At 44.4% G+C, this 13,998-nt stretch overlaps 1 protein-coding gene across 4 annotated transcripts in view; it reads left to right on the top strand.

Moving 5' to 3' along the window:
* NOL4L (nucleolar protein 4 like) overlaps nt 1-13,998 on the top strand; it is a 407,582-nt gene that overhangs the window by 345,286 nt on the left and 48,298 nt on the right. For 3 of the 4 annotated variants that reach the window (XM_069243393.1, XM_069243394.1, XM_069243395.1), the window contains 3 exons: nt 5,242-5,513; nt 6,990-7,175; nt 7,258-7,449. In XM_069243393.1, coding sequence (XP_069099494.1) covers nt 5,242-5,513; nt 6,990-7,175; nt 7,258-7,449 — 650 coding nt within the window. Of the gene's footprint in view, nt 1-5,241; nt 5,514-6,989; nt 7,176-7,257; nt 7,450-7,611; nt 7,717-13,998 lie in introns of all 4 variants that reach the window. The other variant, XM_069243392.1, reaches the window with a different exon arrangement.

The raw sequence follows: 13,998 nt of genomic DNA, 5'->3' as shown, positions 1-13,998 counted from the left end.
ATGACATCAGCTATTACAGATTGCAGCAGTGGATAAGCCAGGCCGCACAATCCCACCCACACAGCGTGGTCCTAAAATTGTCCATCAATTAAGAAAAGAAGAAAGGGGTGCTACAACAGAAATCCCTCCTGCTGCATAAAAAGTGTAAGCAATGGAAATTACAACAATAATAACCAAAATTATTATTTTATATTAATCTGGAGCACTCCAACTAGGCAAATCACACAAGCAAGTTACAAAAAGTATTACAAATTTATTCTGTTGCAATTAATGAACTCTTTGTTAGTTGTAAACATGCATCTCAGTTTAAAATGCGGAGATCAACATTGATATTGGCAAGACAGAACTGAACAAACAATTTGACAAAGTCAATATGGTTCAGACAAACAATGGAAAATGTAGGAGGAAGAAATCAGTCCTTTCCCATGTAGTGTCTGATCCAAGAGCATAGCCAACACGTGTTTCGTCTACTAGACTTCCTCTGGGCTTTATTCTGTACACAGTGTACTAATCATATTATGGCCGACAAGAGAGCAATTAAAGTGCAATGTAGTCACACATAACTCATGTATAAGGATGGTCCCCTTCAATTTGTTGGTAGGATCTACACTGCACGTGCTTCGAAATGGTCACACTTTTGACAGTTTCGAAGTGCATGCGGTTGTACGTCCTGACACCCGCAGTAGTACTGAAACTTTGCTGTTGGCTGGCGTGCAATTTTTGAACATTCGAAGTGGTTATACGTATTGTTATCAACAAATTAAAAGCGTAAGATTTCTTCCATGTATGAGCGGAATCAAGGCGGGACAATCAGTAATGCTGTTTTAGAGTACATGTAAATATGACCCCTTTATATTTTATCCATCAGGGTAAATCTCTGAAGGCTTTTCAAGGTGAAGGAAATAGGGCTATTACACAGTAAAGTTCATGCAGACAGCAAAGAGCCATAGTGACAGACTTCTTGATGACTTAGGCGGTCATTCTGACCGCGGCGGGCGGCGGTCGCCACCCGCCATGCGGTCACCGCCGAATGGCCGCTCCGCAGTCAGGAGACCGCGGATGCCATTCTGGCTTTCCCGCTGGGCCGGCGGGCGACCGCCAAAAGGCCGCCCGCCGGCCCAGCGGGAAAGCCCCTGCAACGAGGAAGCCGGCTCCGAATGGAGCCGGCGGAGTTACAGGGGTGCGACGGGTGCAGTGGCACCCGTCACGATTTTCACTGTCTGCAAAGCAGACAGTGAAAATCTGTATGGGGCCCTGTGAGGGGGCCCCTGCACTGCCCATGCCAGTGGCATGGGCAGTGCAGGGGCCCCCAGGGGCCCCACGACACCCGTTCCCGCCATCCTGGTTCTGGCGGTGAAAACTGCCAGAAACAGGCTGGCGGGAAGGGGGTCGGAATCCCCATGGCGGCGCTGCAAGCAGCGCCGCCATGGAGGATTCCCTGGGCCAGGGGAAAACCGGCGGGAAACCGCCGGTTCCCCTTTTCTGACCGCAGCTTTACCGCCGCGGTCAGAATAGCCCTGGAAGCACCGCCAGCCTGTTGGCGGTGCTTCCGCTGCCCTCCGCCCTGGCGGTCAGAGACCGCCAGGGTTGGAATGAGGGCCTTAGTCTGGAAGGACAAATGGCATGCCATTCTTCATGAGCTATCTTCGCTTTTGCTTTTCTTCTTACCTCCTAACATCTCCCTGACTCTTACTACTTGTGTGAAGACTTGTGGTATATGTATCCTAACTGGCCAGCCGTTATAGCTCAATGAGATCAGTGCTCCCGGTTGTGATTCGTTTTATGTACAGGTCACAAATTTACATAACGTAGAACGAGCTGTGGAATGGATGCCTCTTGACTCTGGAGGAATTTACAAGTGCATAAGCAAACCACCCAGTATGTTTGAATCTTTTGCCACGACCACCGGCTTCTGTGCTGTTGTAGTGCTACCTAAAAAAACAGGAAGACAGTTATTGTCTTTGTGGTTTATTTTTTTCCTTTCCTCTACTGTTCTTTTTAGGGTCAAATAACTTCTAGCCGTCAGACATAGCCTTGTTAACTTTCTTAATCTCCTTGGCCACTCCAGCTACTTTAGCCATTTGTGAAGAGATTGGCGTTGAACCCCTTACATTAGAACAGTCTACATCTTAAGTTAATACTCGCTCATTAATGGCCCGTGTAAGGTGAGCCTGCCCCTCAAATTTTTATCAGGAATTATATGATCAGAATTAGTGACAAATAAGTTAGGCCTCGTGAACTTTTTTGAATTTTTTTTTTGTTAATTTATATACCACCAGAGAGATTCAAGCCTTTTCTATTGATCATTATGCTGTTCGTCACCAGGAATAAGGAACTGAACGTTCTAAGCTATTTTGCGGTCGCAAATGGCGAAATTTGCCATTTGTGACCGCAAAATGGCCTTTTTGGAAGTGCCATCCCTATTTTGTGAGTCGGTATCCTTGCAAAATAGGGATTGCGGCTCGCTATTAAGGAGGGGCATGCCAAGGACGTCCCTTCGTAATTGCGACTCGCAGGCACATGTATGGTTGTTTTGTGTCTGGGAATGTGGTTGCAAAACAGTCACAAGTACCACCAAAGTAAGTTGGTGGTAACCCACTCAGAAATGGGAAGGGGTCCCTAAGGGACCCCTTCCACTTTGTGTATGGGGGTGCAAACATTTTTTAAGAGCAGGCAGCCTACCCTTAAACAATGCAAAGAAAACTTTTCAGTTTTCTTTTTGTAATGTAGCCCGTTTTCCCTTAAGGTAACTGGGCTGCATTAAAGAAAAAAATGCTTTATTTAAAATAGCAATCCTAGACCTGGTGGTCTGCTGACCCCAGCAGGCCACCATCCCTGTGAATGTAGCCATTCACATTTGGTCGCAAATTGCGACCTGCCGCATGAATACTGATGAGGCAGGTCCATTTGCGACCCACTGCTAATCGCTAACATTGTTAAATATACACTGTTGGACATCGCATTTTGCGATTTCTTAATAGTGAATCACTGAAATTCGCTATTAAGAAGTTTCAAACCCGTGGTTTCGTACATCTGACCCAAGATTCACTATGTTCAAGTGCTTTTGTCCTCAAACAGAGTTGCTGACTATTCACATGCTTCTCTGGAGCTATAATGTTGTACAAACTAGACGTTAGAAGAACTTTGCAGTTCTACTCTGACAGTAACATCCTTGTGGACAATCCAGATAACTATTTGTGGCTTTCGGCAAAAATTGCTCTAGGAACATGTGGCTCCGTACATTTTTCATGGGGTTGTTGCAGGACTTTTCCTTCTCTTTTTGTATTAATAAAAAGCCTGATCTCTTAGGTCATGTTCTGCCTTTGTCAAAGCCAAAGGCCCGTATTTATACTTTGTTTGCGCCGAATTAGCGTCGTTTTTTTCGACGCAAATTCGCCGCAAAACGAACGCCATATTTATACTTTGGCGTTAGACGCGTCTAGCGCCAAAGTATGGGCAAATAGCGTCATTTTTTTGCGTGAACGCCTTCCTTGCGTTAATGAGATGCAAGGAAGGCGTTCCCGTCTAAAAAAATGACGGCGACGCAAATGCGTCGTATTTATACTCCCGGCAAAAATCACGCCCGGGAGTTGGCGGGTCAAAAAAACCTGCATTTGCGCCACTATTTAACGCCTGGGTCAGGGTAGGCGTTAAGGGGCCTGTGGGCTCAAAATGAGCACACAGGTGCCCTCCCCTGCCCCCAGGGACCACCCCTGCCACCCCTGCCCACCCCAGGAGGACACCCAAGGATGGAGGGACCCACCCCAGGGACATTCAGGTAAGTTCAGGTAAGTATAATTTTTTATATTTTTTAATTTTTTTTGGTGGCATAGGGGGGCCTTATTTGTGCCCCCCTACATGCCACTATGCCCAATGACCATGCCCAGGGGACATAAGTCCCCTGGGCATGGCCATTGGGCAAGGGGGCATGACTCCTGTCTTTACTAAGACAGGAGTCATTTAAATGGCGTCTGGGCGTCGAAAATAATGGCGCAAATCGGGTTGAGGCGATTTTTTTGCCTCAACCTGACTTGCCCCATTTTAAGACGCCCTAACGCCATTTTCCCCCTACGCCGGCGCTGCCTGGTCTACGTGGTTTTTTTCCACGCACACCAGGCAGTGCCGGTCTGCTAGCGCCGGCTAACGCCATTCCATAAATACGGCGCCCGCATGGCGCTTCAGAATGGCGTTAGACGGCGCTAAATTTTTTGACGCTAAACTGCGTTAGCGCAGTTTAGCGTCAAAAAGTATAAATATGGGCCAAAGTATGTAAGATTGCTGGAGATGAGCAAATCTATCACATGGGTTCTGTGTATGTTTTCACAAAACACCAAAGTACTTGATCCCAGTATGTTCAGAAACGTTCTTGGTATTTTAATTCAATCTCTGCTCCAACCAGTCCACTGTTAATATTGGCCCTGGACGCTAGGAACATACAAAGCAATAGCATCAGGGAAAAGGGAAAAGGCAATCATGCCTGTAATAGTCGAAGTTCTGTTGTCTGTGCACATTATCCAGTCAACCTGTCTTTTCCGTCCTTGAAAGACTGATATATGCATCCGTTCTGCTTGATGCAATTGGAGGTTTTGGGAACTAGCTACATTTATAATGGATAGGATTCTAGTGCCATTCCAGGAATTTAAAATGTGGTTGACGAGCTTTTGTTTCTCTTGAGGGAAGTAATCAGGAAGGCGCTGATAATGTTGATCGAACATTGCAGGTAAGTGTCATATATTTTACTTCTGCCACCCGAGCTACTTCCGGACATTAGGTGAGACTGCAGAGGCCTGAGATTGATCAGTCAATGCACATACATATTCCTTCCTTGTATATCCATTTCTTACCTTTTATTTACTCAGTGCAACTCCATTTATTCATATTTAACCTATGTAATGCTGTTTACTTAATTGCTTCACATATGTCCTCGAGGTTTAACTTTGTTATAGGCCATAGTTTAACCAATCTAACTCTTTTAGGGAGTTCAACGTTCTATTTTATGCCCTAATTTCCTCTAACGGTTGTTTGCGTTATTGGTTTCCTCTGTTTGAGAAAGATCGGTGGTGAATCATTATGATGACTATAGGTTGTCAATGTTAGACAACCTGGGTTAATAGGAATGTTTGAGTCTTGCACATACGCCTGTGTGTGTGCATGCGCAGTCTTCGATGTAATGGGCATGGCTAATGGTGCTTTTTTTATGAGTCTGTTCCCAAATTTGAATTGACCGTTTCTTTATTTCAGATGACTCCTCCTCAGAGAGCTGCAGTGGGAATGGATTTTCCACATTAAACCCCTCCACCTCAAGCAGCACTCAGGGAGATAGTGCATTCCCTGAGATGAATGGGAATGGTACAGCTGTCCCACTGGATTTCACAACCTCGTCGGAGGACCAACCTATCAACCTCAGCGATAAACTCCCAAACGCTCATGGGATGCCATCTTTTCAGTCTGACAGCTGTAGCGCAGATGTACTTAGGAGCCGTGTGAAATATGCTGTGAAGGCGACATCAGAGGTATGATCAAGAAGGGGAGATGGGCCACACTGTGATCATGGGACGAGGGGAGAGGGTTGTAGGATGCCGTAAAGCTATGGCATTTGAACACCATAATTGCCAGCTCAGTCTTTTTGCAGTTTTGAAGATAGGCTTATGTATTGTATGTACTGGAAATAGCAGGAATGAGTAAATAAGCAAGAGCAAGCATGGTAGTATATCCAGTTGATGGCCGCAGTCGTAATAACACACCCTCTTAACAAGCTGTGACCATATGTGTCAGTTTACACTCTATAGGTTGCCCCCATTCTCAGTCTGGACTATTGTAACTCAACTTCAAAGGGCATTTTAACTAATCATGAATCCATATTTGGAATTCAGTGGTTTAGTTTATAGATAGGTTCCCAAACACTGTTAGCATACCTTTGTCAATAAGGGGTTATTTAGATATTTGCTGCTGTAATGTAAAATATAATGGTTCCTGTTTGATGCAGTATATGTGATACTGATGTAGCTGCCACCAGCAGAATCACCACTGTCATAAATACAACCTTCATACTACAACATGCCTGTGGGAACTCCTGCAGGGGCGAATTTGTCACATTTGCTCGGAATCCACAGATTTTATATTGTCACCCACATCTTAAATCAGACCCTTATAGTGTAACTGTTCCTCGAAGCATGGAGAAGGAGATGAATAGCTGTTTCAGAATGGGGAACGAGTATAGCATTTACCTCAATGTAAGAAAGCCGGTTTCGGTAGAAGATGACTAAGACTGGGAGGCAGGGGGGGGCTGAACTGTAGAGTAGCTCTTGGAAGTAGGTTACATTTATTCAGAGCACTAGAAGAAGATTTCAGCATTACAGTCATCATCGACAAGTACTTCAAATGTAGCTTGACCACTGGATGGTGCTTAATTAACAGAAGTTCGTACACATGATGGATTGGGGTTTCAACCGGCAGACTGGGAAGTGGTTCTTTCATAGCCTTGGTACTTTAAGTAGGTGACAGACTTCATAGTATTGAAACGACTTATTCTGTACTCCCGTTGTTAGGAATTGGTTAAGCTATAACTCCAGCATCATCTGGGTCTCACAGATTTACAGGACTATTAGAAACAGGTTTGCAGAACAAGTGCATTGGATAGTTACAATTTTCTTTGCAAGATATTTGGTAGTAGCCTTGGGAGCAGAAGGTACGAAGAGGAATGGAATGATGGCTTTGGGAAGGAGTAGTGCAAAATGGCTTGCAGTAGAATAGTATTCGAAAATCTCCACTGGTAGCCAATAAAGTTCAGGAGACTGTGCAGGATTTCGGACAATTAAACGAGCTGAGTGGTAGCCCCCAGACACGGAAAGAAAATAATTTTGTGAAAACAATACATAATAAATTGATTGGTTGCACCTCTCAGTTTAGTCTCTGTGTCTCGCACGTTCCACATATTTATCTTTTTTCTTGTCTTCTGTTCTTGGCCTTTCGTTTCTGTGGTTCTCCAGTCGCCTCCGTACAGCTCAGGAAGTTATGACTCCATTAAGACTGAGATGAGCGGTTGTCCAGAGGACCTGACTATGGGCAGAGTTCCTCTTGTTGATGATGACGATGATGACCACGATGACCATGACGATAATGATAAAATCAATGATACTGAGGGACTAGATCCTGAGCGCCTCAAGGCCTTCAATGTAAGAAACCTGACAGATTTAAGCACTACCATTATTTTAAAAGCTTAAGATATAGATGCTGAGCTTGGATCTTTCATTGCAGATGTTTGTGCGGCTCTTTGTGGATGAGAATTTGGATCGTATGGTCCCAATTTCCAAACAGCCCAAGGAGAAGATCCAAGCTATAATTGAGTCATGCAGCCGTCAGTTCCCAGAGTTCCAAGAACGAGCACGAAAACGAATTCGCACTTACCTCAAATCCTGCCGGCGCATGAAGAAGAGTGGCATGGAGATGGTAAGATGTTCACTAACCATGTACACACGCAACACTCCCACATCCCCAAAGAGACTAGCGTGTAGATGTTGAGACCCTCTCCAAGTTCCAGACTCACACACTTACGCCACCCATCTCTCATCATTCATCGTTCAGACACACACAACATTTCCATCTCCCCAGGAAAAAGAACAACAGCGAGATGTTAAGCTTCTCATCAGCCTTCCAGACACGCACATAATGCAACACACCGATCTACCAATGAAAAAGAAGACTTTCAGCTACATGGTAAGGTTTCATTTGAACTTCCAGGCACGAACAGTATTTCCATCTCCCAAGAATGGGTGTTTTTTTGGAACAACTAGTGAGTGTGTGGCATCCCACATTCTCACCCTGTCTCCTGCAGCCATTTTGTGTTGTTTGATTGCACATCATTTGGGGGAATTTTCAATTTTAGCTCTTAGACATTATAAGAATTAAAAGGAGTTCATTTAACCTATTTTACCTAAGAGGGAGCTCTGTACTTCAAAATTCACTGCAGTGGGTATTTACTGGAATTTCCCCCGGTAAATTACAGCAGGTTTCACCTGCCGAAATTCACCTAGCTAAGCAAGAGATGTGATAATTGCAAAAAACAAAATGTAATTCCAATCCCTATGCAAAGAGAAGTTAGCATAGTAATAAAAAATGAGCAGGCAACTCGTAAAGAGGGCCTTAGAAGGAGTCTATGTATTGTAGAGAACCATGAGAAACCTAATTAGGAGCCTTTGGACCTTTCAGTCCAAATAAGTACTACCACAAAGTTAGTTACAATAAGTAAGAAACTTTTACAGAGTACAATAATAAACAACTAAATACATAGGTACTAGAATGCGTCTGTTTGTCCTGACATCATCTTACTTGACTGAGAAAATAAACTTTTATATTTTCAACTGGGAGATATTCTCCCAGATTCCAGTTCTGTTTAAGTAGCTCACCTGGCTACAAAAAGAGGTCTCTGCTTCTTGGTGATACTGTGTGACCACCTACATCAGTGGTTCTTAATATTCTTATTTCCATGGACCCTCACGGAGTCCTTATTGAAAGTCCGGGACCTTCAGCCTAAGCAATGTCAATGATTTAGGCTTCAAAACAATACAGAATAAAACAGAAACAAGGATACACAAAACTAATGCTCAAACATTGAAATATTGTATATATATTTCACAATCAAATAAAGAAAACGTTTTCAAATGTTTAATGTTTACGTATTTGTATAAAATTTACGAATTTTAATTGATTAATTTTTATATTGTTCATTTTTGTAAACTGTCCTGGACTCCCAAAGTATGCTTCATGGACTCCCAGGAGTCCTCTGACCACAGGTTAAAAACTAGCAACCTAAACACTCATTAAGAAAAAGTGATGAAAAACGTTCTACAGCTTGGAACTTTAATATTTTTACATGCTTGAATTATTCCCAGCCTCTGCTGGAAACTTTTGGTTGTCATTTTTTTCAATACAGCAGTTGACATTTAAAACAAATGAATAAACGACCATAGGCCCCAGTTAGTCATCCACCTCATTGTATGACCGAAAGACCTGCCACTCAGGTGGAGGGACTCTTCTCAGAGGCTCTAAATGCCAGATTTGTTACCTCTTGGTATCATGCAACATTGCACTTCCCTGAGCTCTGCTCGGCCGCTCTTCAGCTTAGCACAAAACCTGATCTCTTGATTTAAGGTGAGCAGACAGCATTCCTCCCTTGAAGTTGAAGGAACTGAGGTGTACTGTTAATTTTACCTACTGGAAAAATGGCTGAATCCTCACATTCAAGGACTCATATTTTTAAAGCCATTTGAGGTATGGGGTTCCAATTGATGACCCTTACAAAATATGTAGGTTCTGATGGATATATCTACCTGCGGGTTCCTCGACTTTTAAATACTCCCATTCACCAACAATCCAGGGAAACTTTCTTGAAAGCTCTCCCATGTCGACAAGGGCTTCAGAATCTTCACAATTCCACTCCCGATCACATGTGACATCATAGGAGCCATAAGAAGCTGTTGTCGTCGTGCTGATGTCCGTTCCCTTTTTTCCGAACCTTCAACACTTAACAGTTTTCTGTTGCTCTCCATTAGGGAATAGTAGAAGTGTTTCAGCTTTTATCTGGAATTGCAAATTGTTTTAGGAGAAACGTCTTCATCCAGGAAGTCTGGGTTCAAGCCCCGTAGGGTGTGAGGGTCAGATGTCTATCAGTGACCCTCATTATATTTGTCCTTGGTGCTTAAGTTCAGACCACGACTTCAAGGCTTGTTCGTCATGCCAGAAGATGAGCCCCAAGGCACTGAAAGAAATGGAGTCAAAGCTGTTCATGGCCAAGGCGAGACAAGAGAAGAGAGGGCATTGGAAGTCTCGTCCTTGTTCAAAGTCACCATCTCCCCATTCATTGAAGTAGGCTAGAAGGAAGCACAAGAATCTGCCGCATCCTAGTTCTTGGCATCGTTCTTCAAGAGACGAGTCACCAAAGTCAGTATTTCCCCATCCAGCGTCACATGAAGATTGATGTGAAGAGACTCAAGCGACTTGTCCGGTATCACTTTCAAGTCCAAGGCCGCCACAGACTTTGCCTAGACATCTTGATCCAAAGCCGGATGTGGATCCAGTGCCTCCACCTCCACAGGAGCAGGAGTGTTCATCCTTCCCTGCTCCAGGAGCAGACCCTTCCAATTTTCTAAATGCTACATTCAGCATTTTCAATAAAGCGATGACTCCATCTAGTGCGCTAGCAGGCCCCATGGGTCCTCTCTTGTATTCTTTTGGAGCATTTCTGGTGCATTATCAGCAAGCACCTGCCTGGTCGACTCTGCCATTTGCCTGGCCGACTCCAGCACTAAGGAAAACAACTCCATCTCCAGTCTTTGCCCCGCAGATGTCTCTGGCGCCGGTTGTGCCTTCTCCGGCATAGGCCGGATCCTTTCCGGTGTCACATTCTTTGACCCATCTGTCTCTTTTTGCCTCCCCAGTGCAGGTGCCGATGTCACTGGCACTATTGTCGGCATTGTCGATGCCAGTGTCAGCATCTTTGACAGCTTTATTGAAGTCAAAGCACAGATCTCAAAGAGAGGCTCAGAGACTTCTTGATGAGGAGCCGTATTTCTTTGGTTAAAAAGGTCCTCTAGAAGTGGAATAGGGTGAGATTGTGTCTCTGGATCCAGATTTTAAGGGTTCAGCAGAGGCAAGTGGTTTGGACACATCCCTGGAACTGAAATTGTTGTCACCCAAAAGTATTCCTCTGCTAAAGCTGTAGTTCCTAAACCACCTGAGAATGTTCAGGGACACTTTTCTGAGCTGTTAAATAATAGGCTGCAGCCCGACTGACTCAGTGTGGCCTAGACACTGCTGACTCTGTGGCTAGAGTGATGGGCGTGACAATATCCACCAGGAGGCATGCTTAGTTGAGGAGCTCCGGATTCTCCCAGGATGTGCAGAATGCCTTAATTGACTTGTTGTTTGACAGAGCCAGACATTTTGGTGCAAAAACTGGTTCTGCCTTGGAGAGGTTTAAGGAAAGTAAAGCTATGGCTCGTTCCCTGGGTCTGCAGTCGCAGTTCAAGGATTACAGGCAGTTTAAAACGTTTCTGGGCTTTGAAAGGAACTTTTCATTTTGCGGGCAACATCAGTATCAACAACAGCAGCAGAAGTTGGCCGGCACCCTTTATAGAAATTATTTTCTGATTCCCACTTTGCATCTGTTTTTAGACCTCAGGATTTTGAACTGGTATCTCAAGCAGGAAAAGATGCTGACCCCAGCTCAGGTGCTTTGTGCGCCGGAGAAGGAAGACTGGATGGTTTCAAATGACTTAAAGGATGCCTAATTTCACATCCCTATCCGACAGTCATACAGGAAACGTCTCAATTTCACTGTGGGATCTCAGCGCTATCAGTTTGCGGTTCTTTGTCAGCAGCCGATGCCTGGCCTGTACGTCCTTCAGAGGGTCTCCAGATCCGAAAAGGTCTGGTGTATCTTCTGCACTGTGGTGGGACATGTTTCCTCGTGTTCAGTTGTGAGGCATACGTTACACATCTGATGGAGATCAGTATGTGGGTACTTGGTGTGGCAGCGAGGGCAGAATCAAAGGGCGTCTGTTCCATCACCGGTTAGACATGGCCTAGAGGGAACGTCAAATGTAAAATCTGCTCCGAAGTGCAAAGGACCACGAGGAGCCGCAACCAATCGCAGTCACCCCTTCAAAGTCAATGTCGATGAAACGGACGAGGGAGACGGAGAAGTGCTGTGATCAAAAACAATACTGACGGTAGAGTTTGGAAAGACAAATGACAACGGCGTTGAAATGGAGCAGACATCCAAACCAGACGGTGGAAGAAAACAATCCAATAACAGAGTCAATGACCATGCACAATATCAGTCAGAGGAGAAGTCATCCTACCTTGTGACATGAAAAACTTTCTTGGAAGAAAAACAACGTATACACTTCCGAGTCTAACACTAAATGGCAGGATTATACCAAGCATATGTATCTACAGTCACTTATGCTTCGACACTGATTTAGTGGAGTCCATTCTGGTAGACAAAATAACTACATCAGGAGGAAGTGAAAATGAACTCAGGTTGTCCTGTTCAATCAACAGGCATGTAGGCGTAGGCTTTGGAGGTGAGGGTGTAGATCCTGCCTCTGGGACTGCAAGAGAAGATGTGCCCGAGAGGGAGACGGAGCAAAGGGCACATGGAGTGGTGAAGAAGGTCTGTGTACCACACCTTTGCAGCCAATCCCGGGCTATTAATATGACTTGGACATATTCAAGATGAACCTTCCTGAGCACCTGAGAAATCAAGGGTATGGGGGGAAATGCGTAAAGCAGCTGGGAGCCCCAATGCAACTGAAACAGATGCCCTCTGCAATAGATACCGGAGGCTGCAGAATGATGGGCAGCGCACGTTCTCCTGAGTGGCAGAAAGTCTATGTGAGGAATCCCCCATAATTGAAAAATGTGAAGCACTACTTCTGCATAGAGACACCACTTGCGATCGGCTGAAAATGCAGTCTGAGACTGTCTGCACGCACGCTGAGAACTCTAGCCAGATGATTTGCCATCACACGATCAAATGCACCTGAGCCCAGGACCAGAGTCGCTGAGCCTCACAATCCTAACAGTGGAGTTGATGATCATGTGCATTACCAGCAAGATGAGGAATCACTCTGCCTCGTGACTTACTAGACTTTCTTCTAGGAAAAATAACTTGCACACTTCCGAGCCCAACAGTAGATGGCAGGATTGTGCTAAGCAGGTGAATCTACAGCAGTAGATGCCAAAAACAGATGCATAACGGGTAAGTAACATTTTCCTTATGCTGGTAGATGGTCAAAGTTTGTTCATTGGTGTAATGATGAGTCTGTTGAACCTTTAAAGATTCATTTATCAGATGTTTTTGTTTTGATCTTTCTTTGGTGGAGCCAGGCTGTGCAGTTGCCACAGTTAAAGGCGAACCCCTTTCAGCTTTTCTTTGTTTACCAGATCAGAATGCTTTGTTTAAATCTCCTATCTTGTTAGGGTATATTTAAGAACATACAAATAGATTTCTTCCCACTCCATTCATTATGCCTCAGGGAGATCTTAATTTAGTTCTTACTTTTTTAATGTGTTCTCCATGTGAACCTTTAATGGGTTTTCCTTTGCAAATTCTTACTTTAAGCCACAACATGTGTGAAGCCAGTTACTGAGCTACAGGCCTTAAATGTAAAGCCTCCATTCACAGCGTTCTTTCCTCATAAGTTGGTTCTGAGAACCAGGACTGCCTTCCTGCCAAAAGTGGTAACTCCCTTCCATTTAGGTCAATCCATCACCCTTCCCACTTTCTATCTTCCGCCCAATCCCATCTAAAGAGGAGGAGAGATTTCATTGTGTGGACCAAAAAAGGGAGGTCAGCTTCTATGCACATGATTTCAGGCTGGATGACCACCCTTTTGTAGGGTACGTCGGCAAGGTGACAGGAAAGACGACCCACAAAAGGCCTTTGTCAAGATGGATCATCCTTTACATTAAGGTCTGCTATGCCATGGCACACAAGGAACCTCTAAAAGGTATTTGTGCTAATTTTACTTGAGGTGAATCTTCAACCTCTTCTTTAGCTAGAGGAGTCCCTGTGGCATATATTTGTTTGGTGGTAACCTGGGCCGCTCTTCACTCTTTTGGGAAGCAATATTGTGTAGACTGCAAAGTGAGACGGGATGGTCGTTTTGACCAATCTATTTTGCAGGATTTTTTGGTATAGGCAGACGTGCACACGCCTTTGAGTTTGGGAATGCTTAGGTACTCTATTAAAAAAGTGAGGAATCTGCAAGTAGATGTATCTATAAGAAGAAAAAGTTATTTATCTTCAGTAATGTTTTTTCTGGTGGATACAGTACGTTTGGCATGTGTCGCTGTAGATACACATGTTGTGCTTAAGCTCGGCATCAAGGGTTGGGTTTGGAGTATTACAACTTGTTGTTGTTTGAAGAAAGCATTTGAGTCACGGTATCGAGTGACTCCTCCTCTCGGTAATACTGCGCATGGGCATCGAGT

Source organism: Pleurodeles waltl, chromosome 7 (assembly GCF_031143425.1).
Source record: "Pleurodeles waltl isolate 20211129_DDA chromosome 7, aPleWal1.hap1.20221129, whole genome shotgun sequence".
NCBI classification, from domain to species: domain Eukaryota; kingdom Metazoa; phylum Chordata; class Amphibia; order Caudata; family Salamandridae; genus Pleurodeles; species Pleurodeles waltl.
The sequence above is the reverse complement of the archived record's forward strand: the minus strand, read 5'-3'. Positions and strand labels throughout refer to the sequence as shown.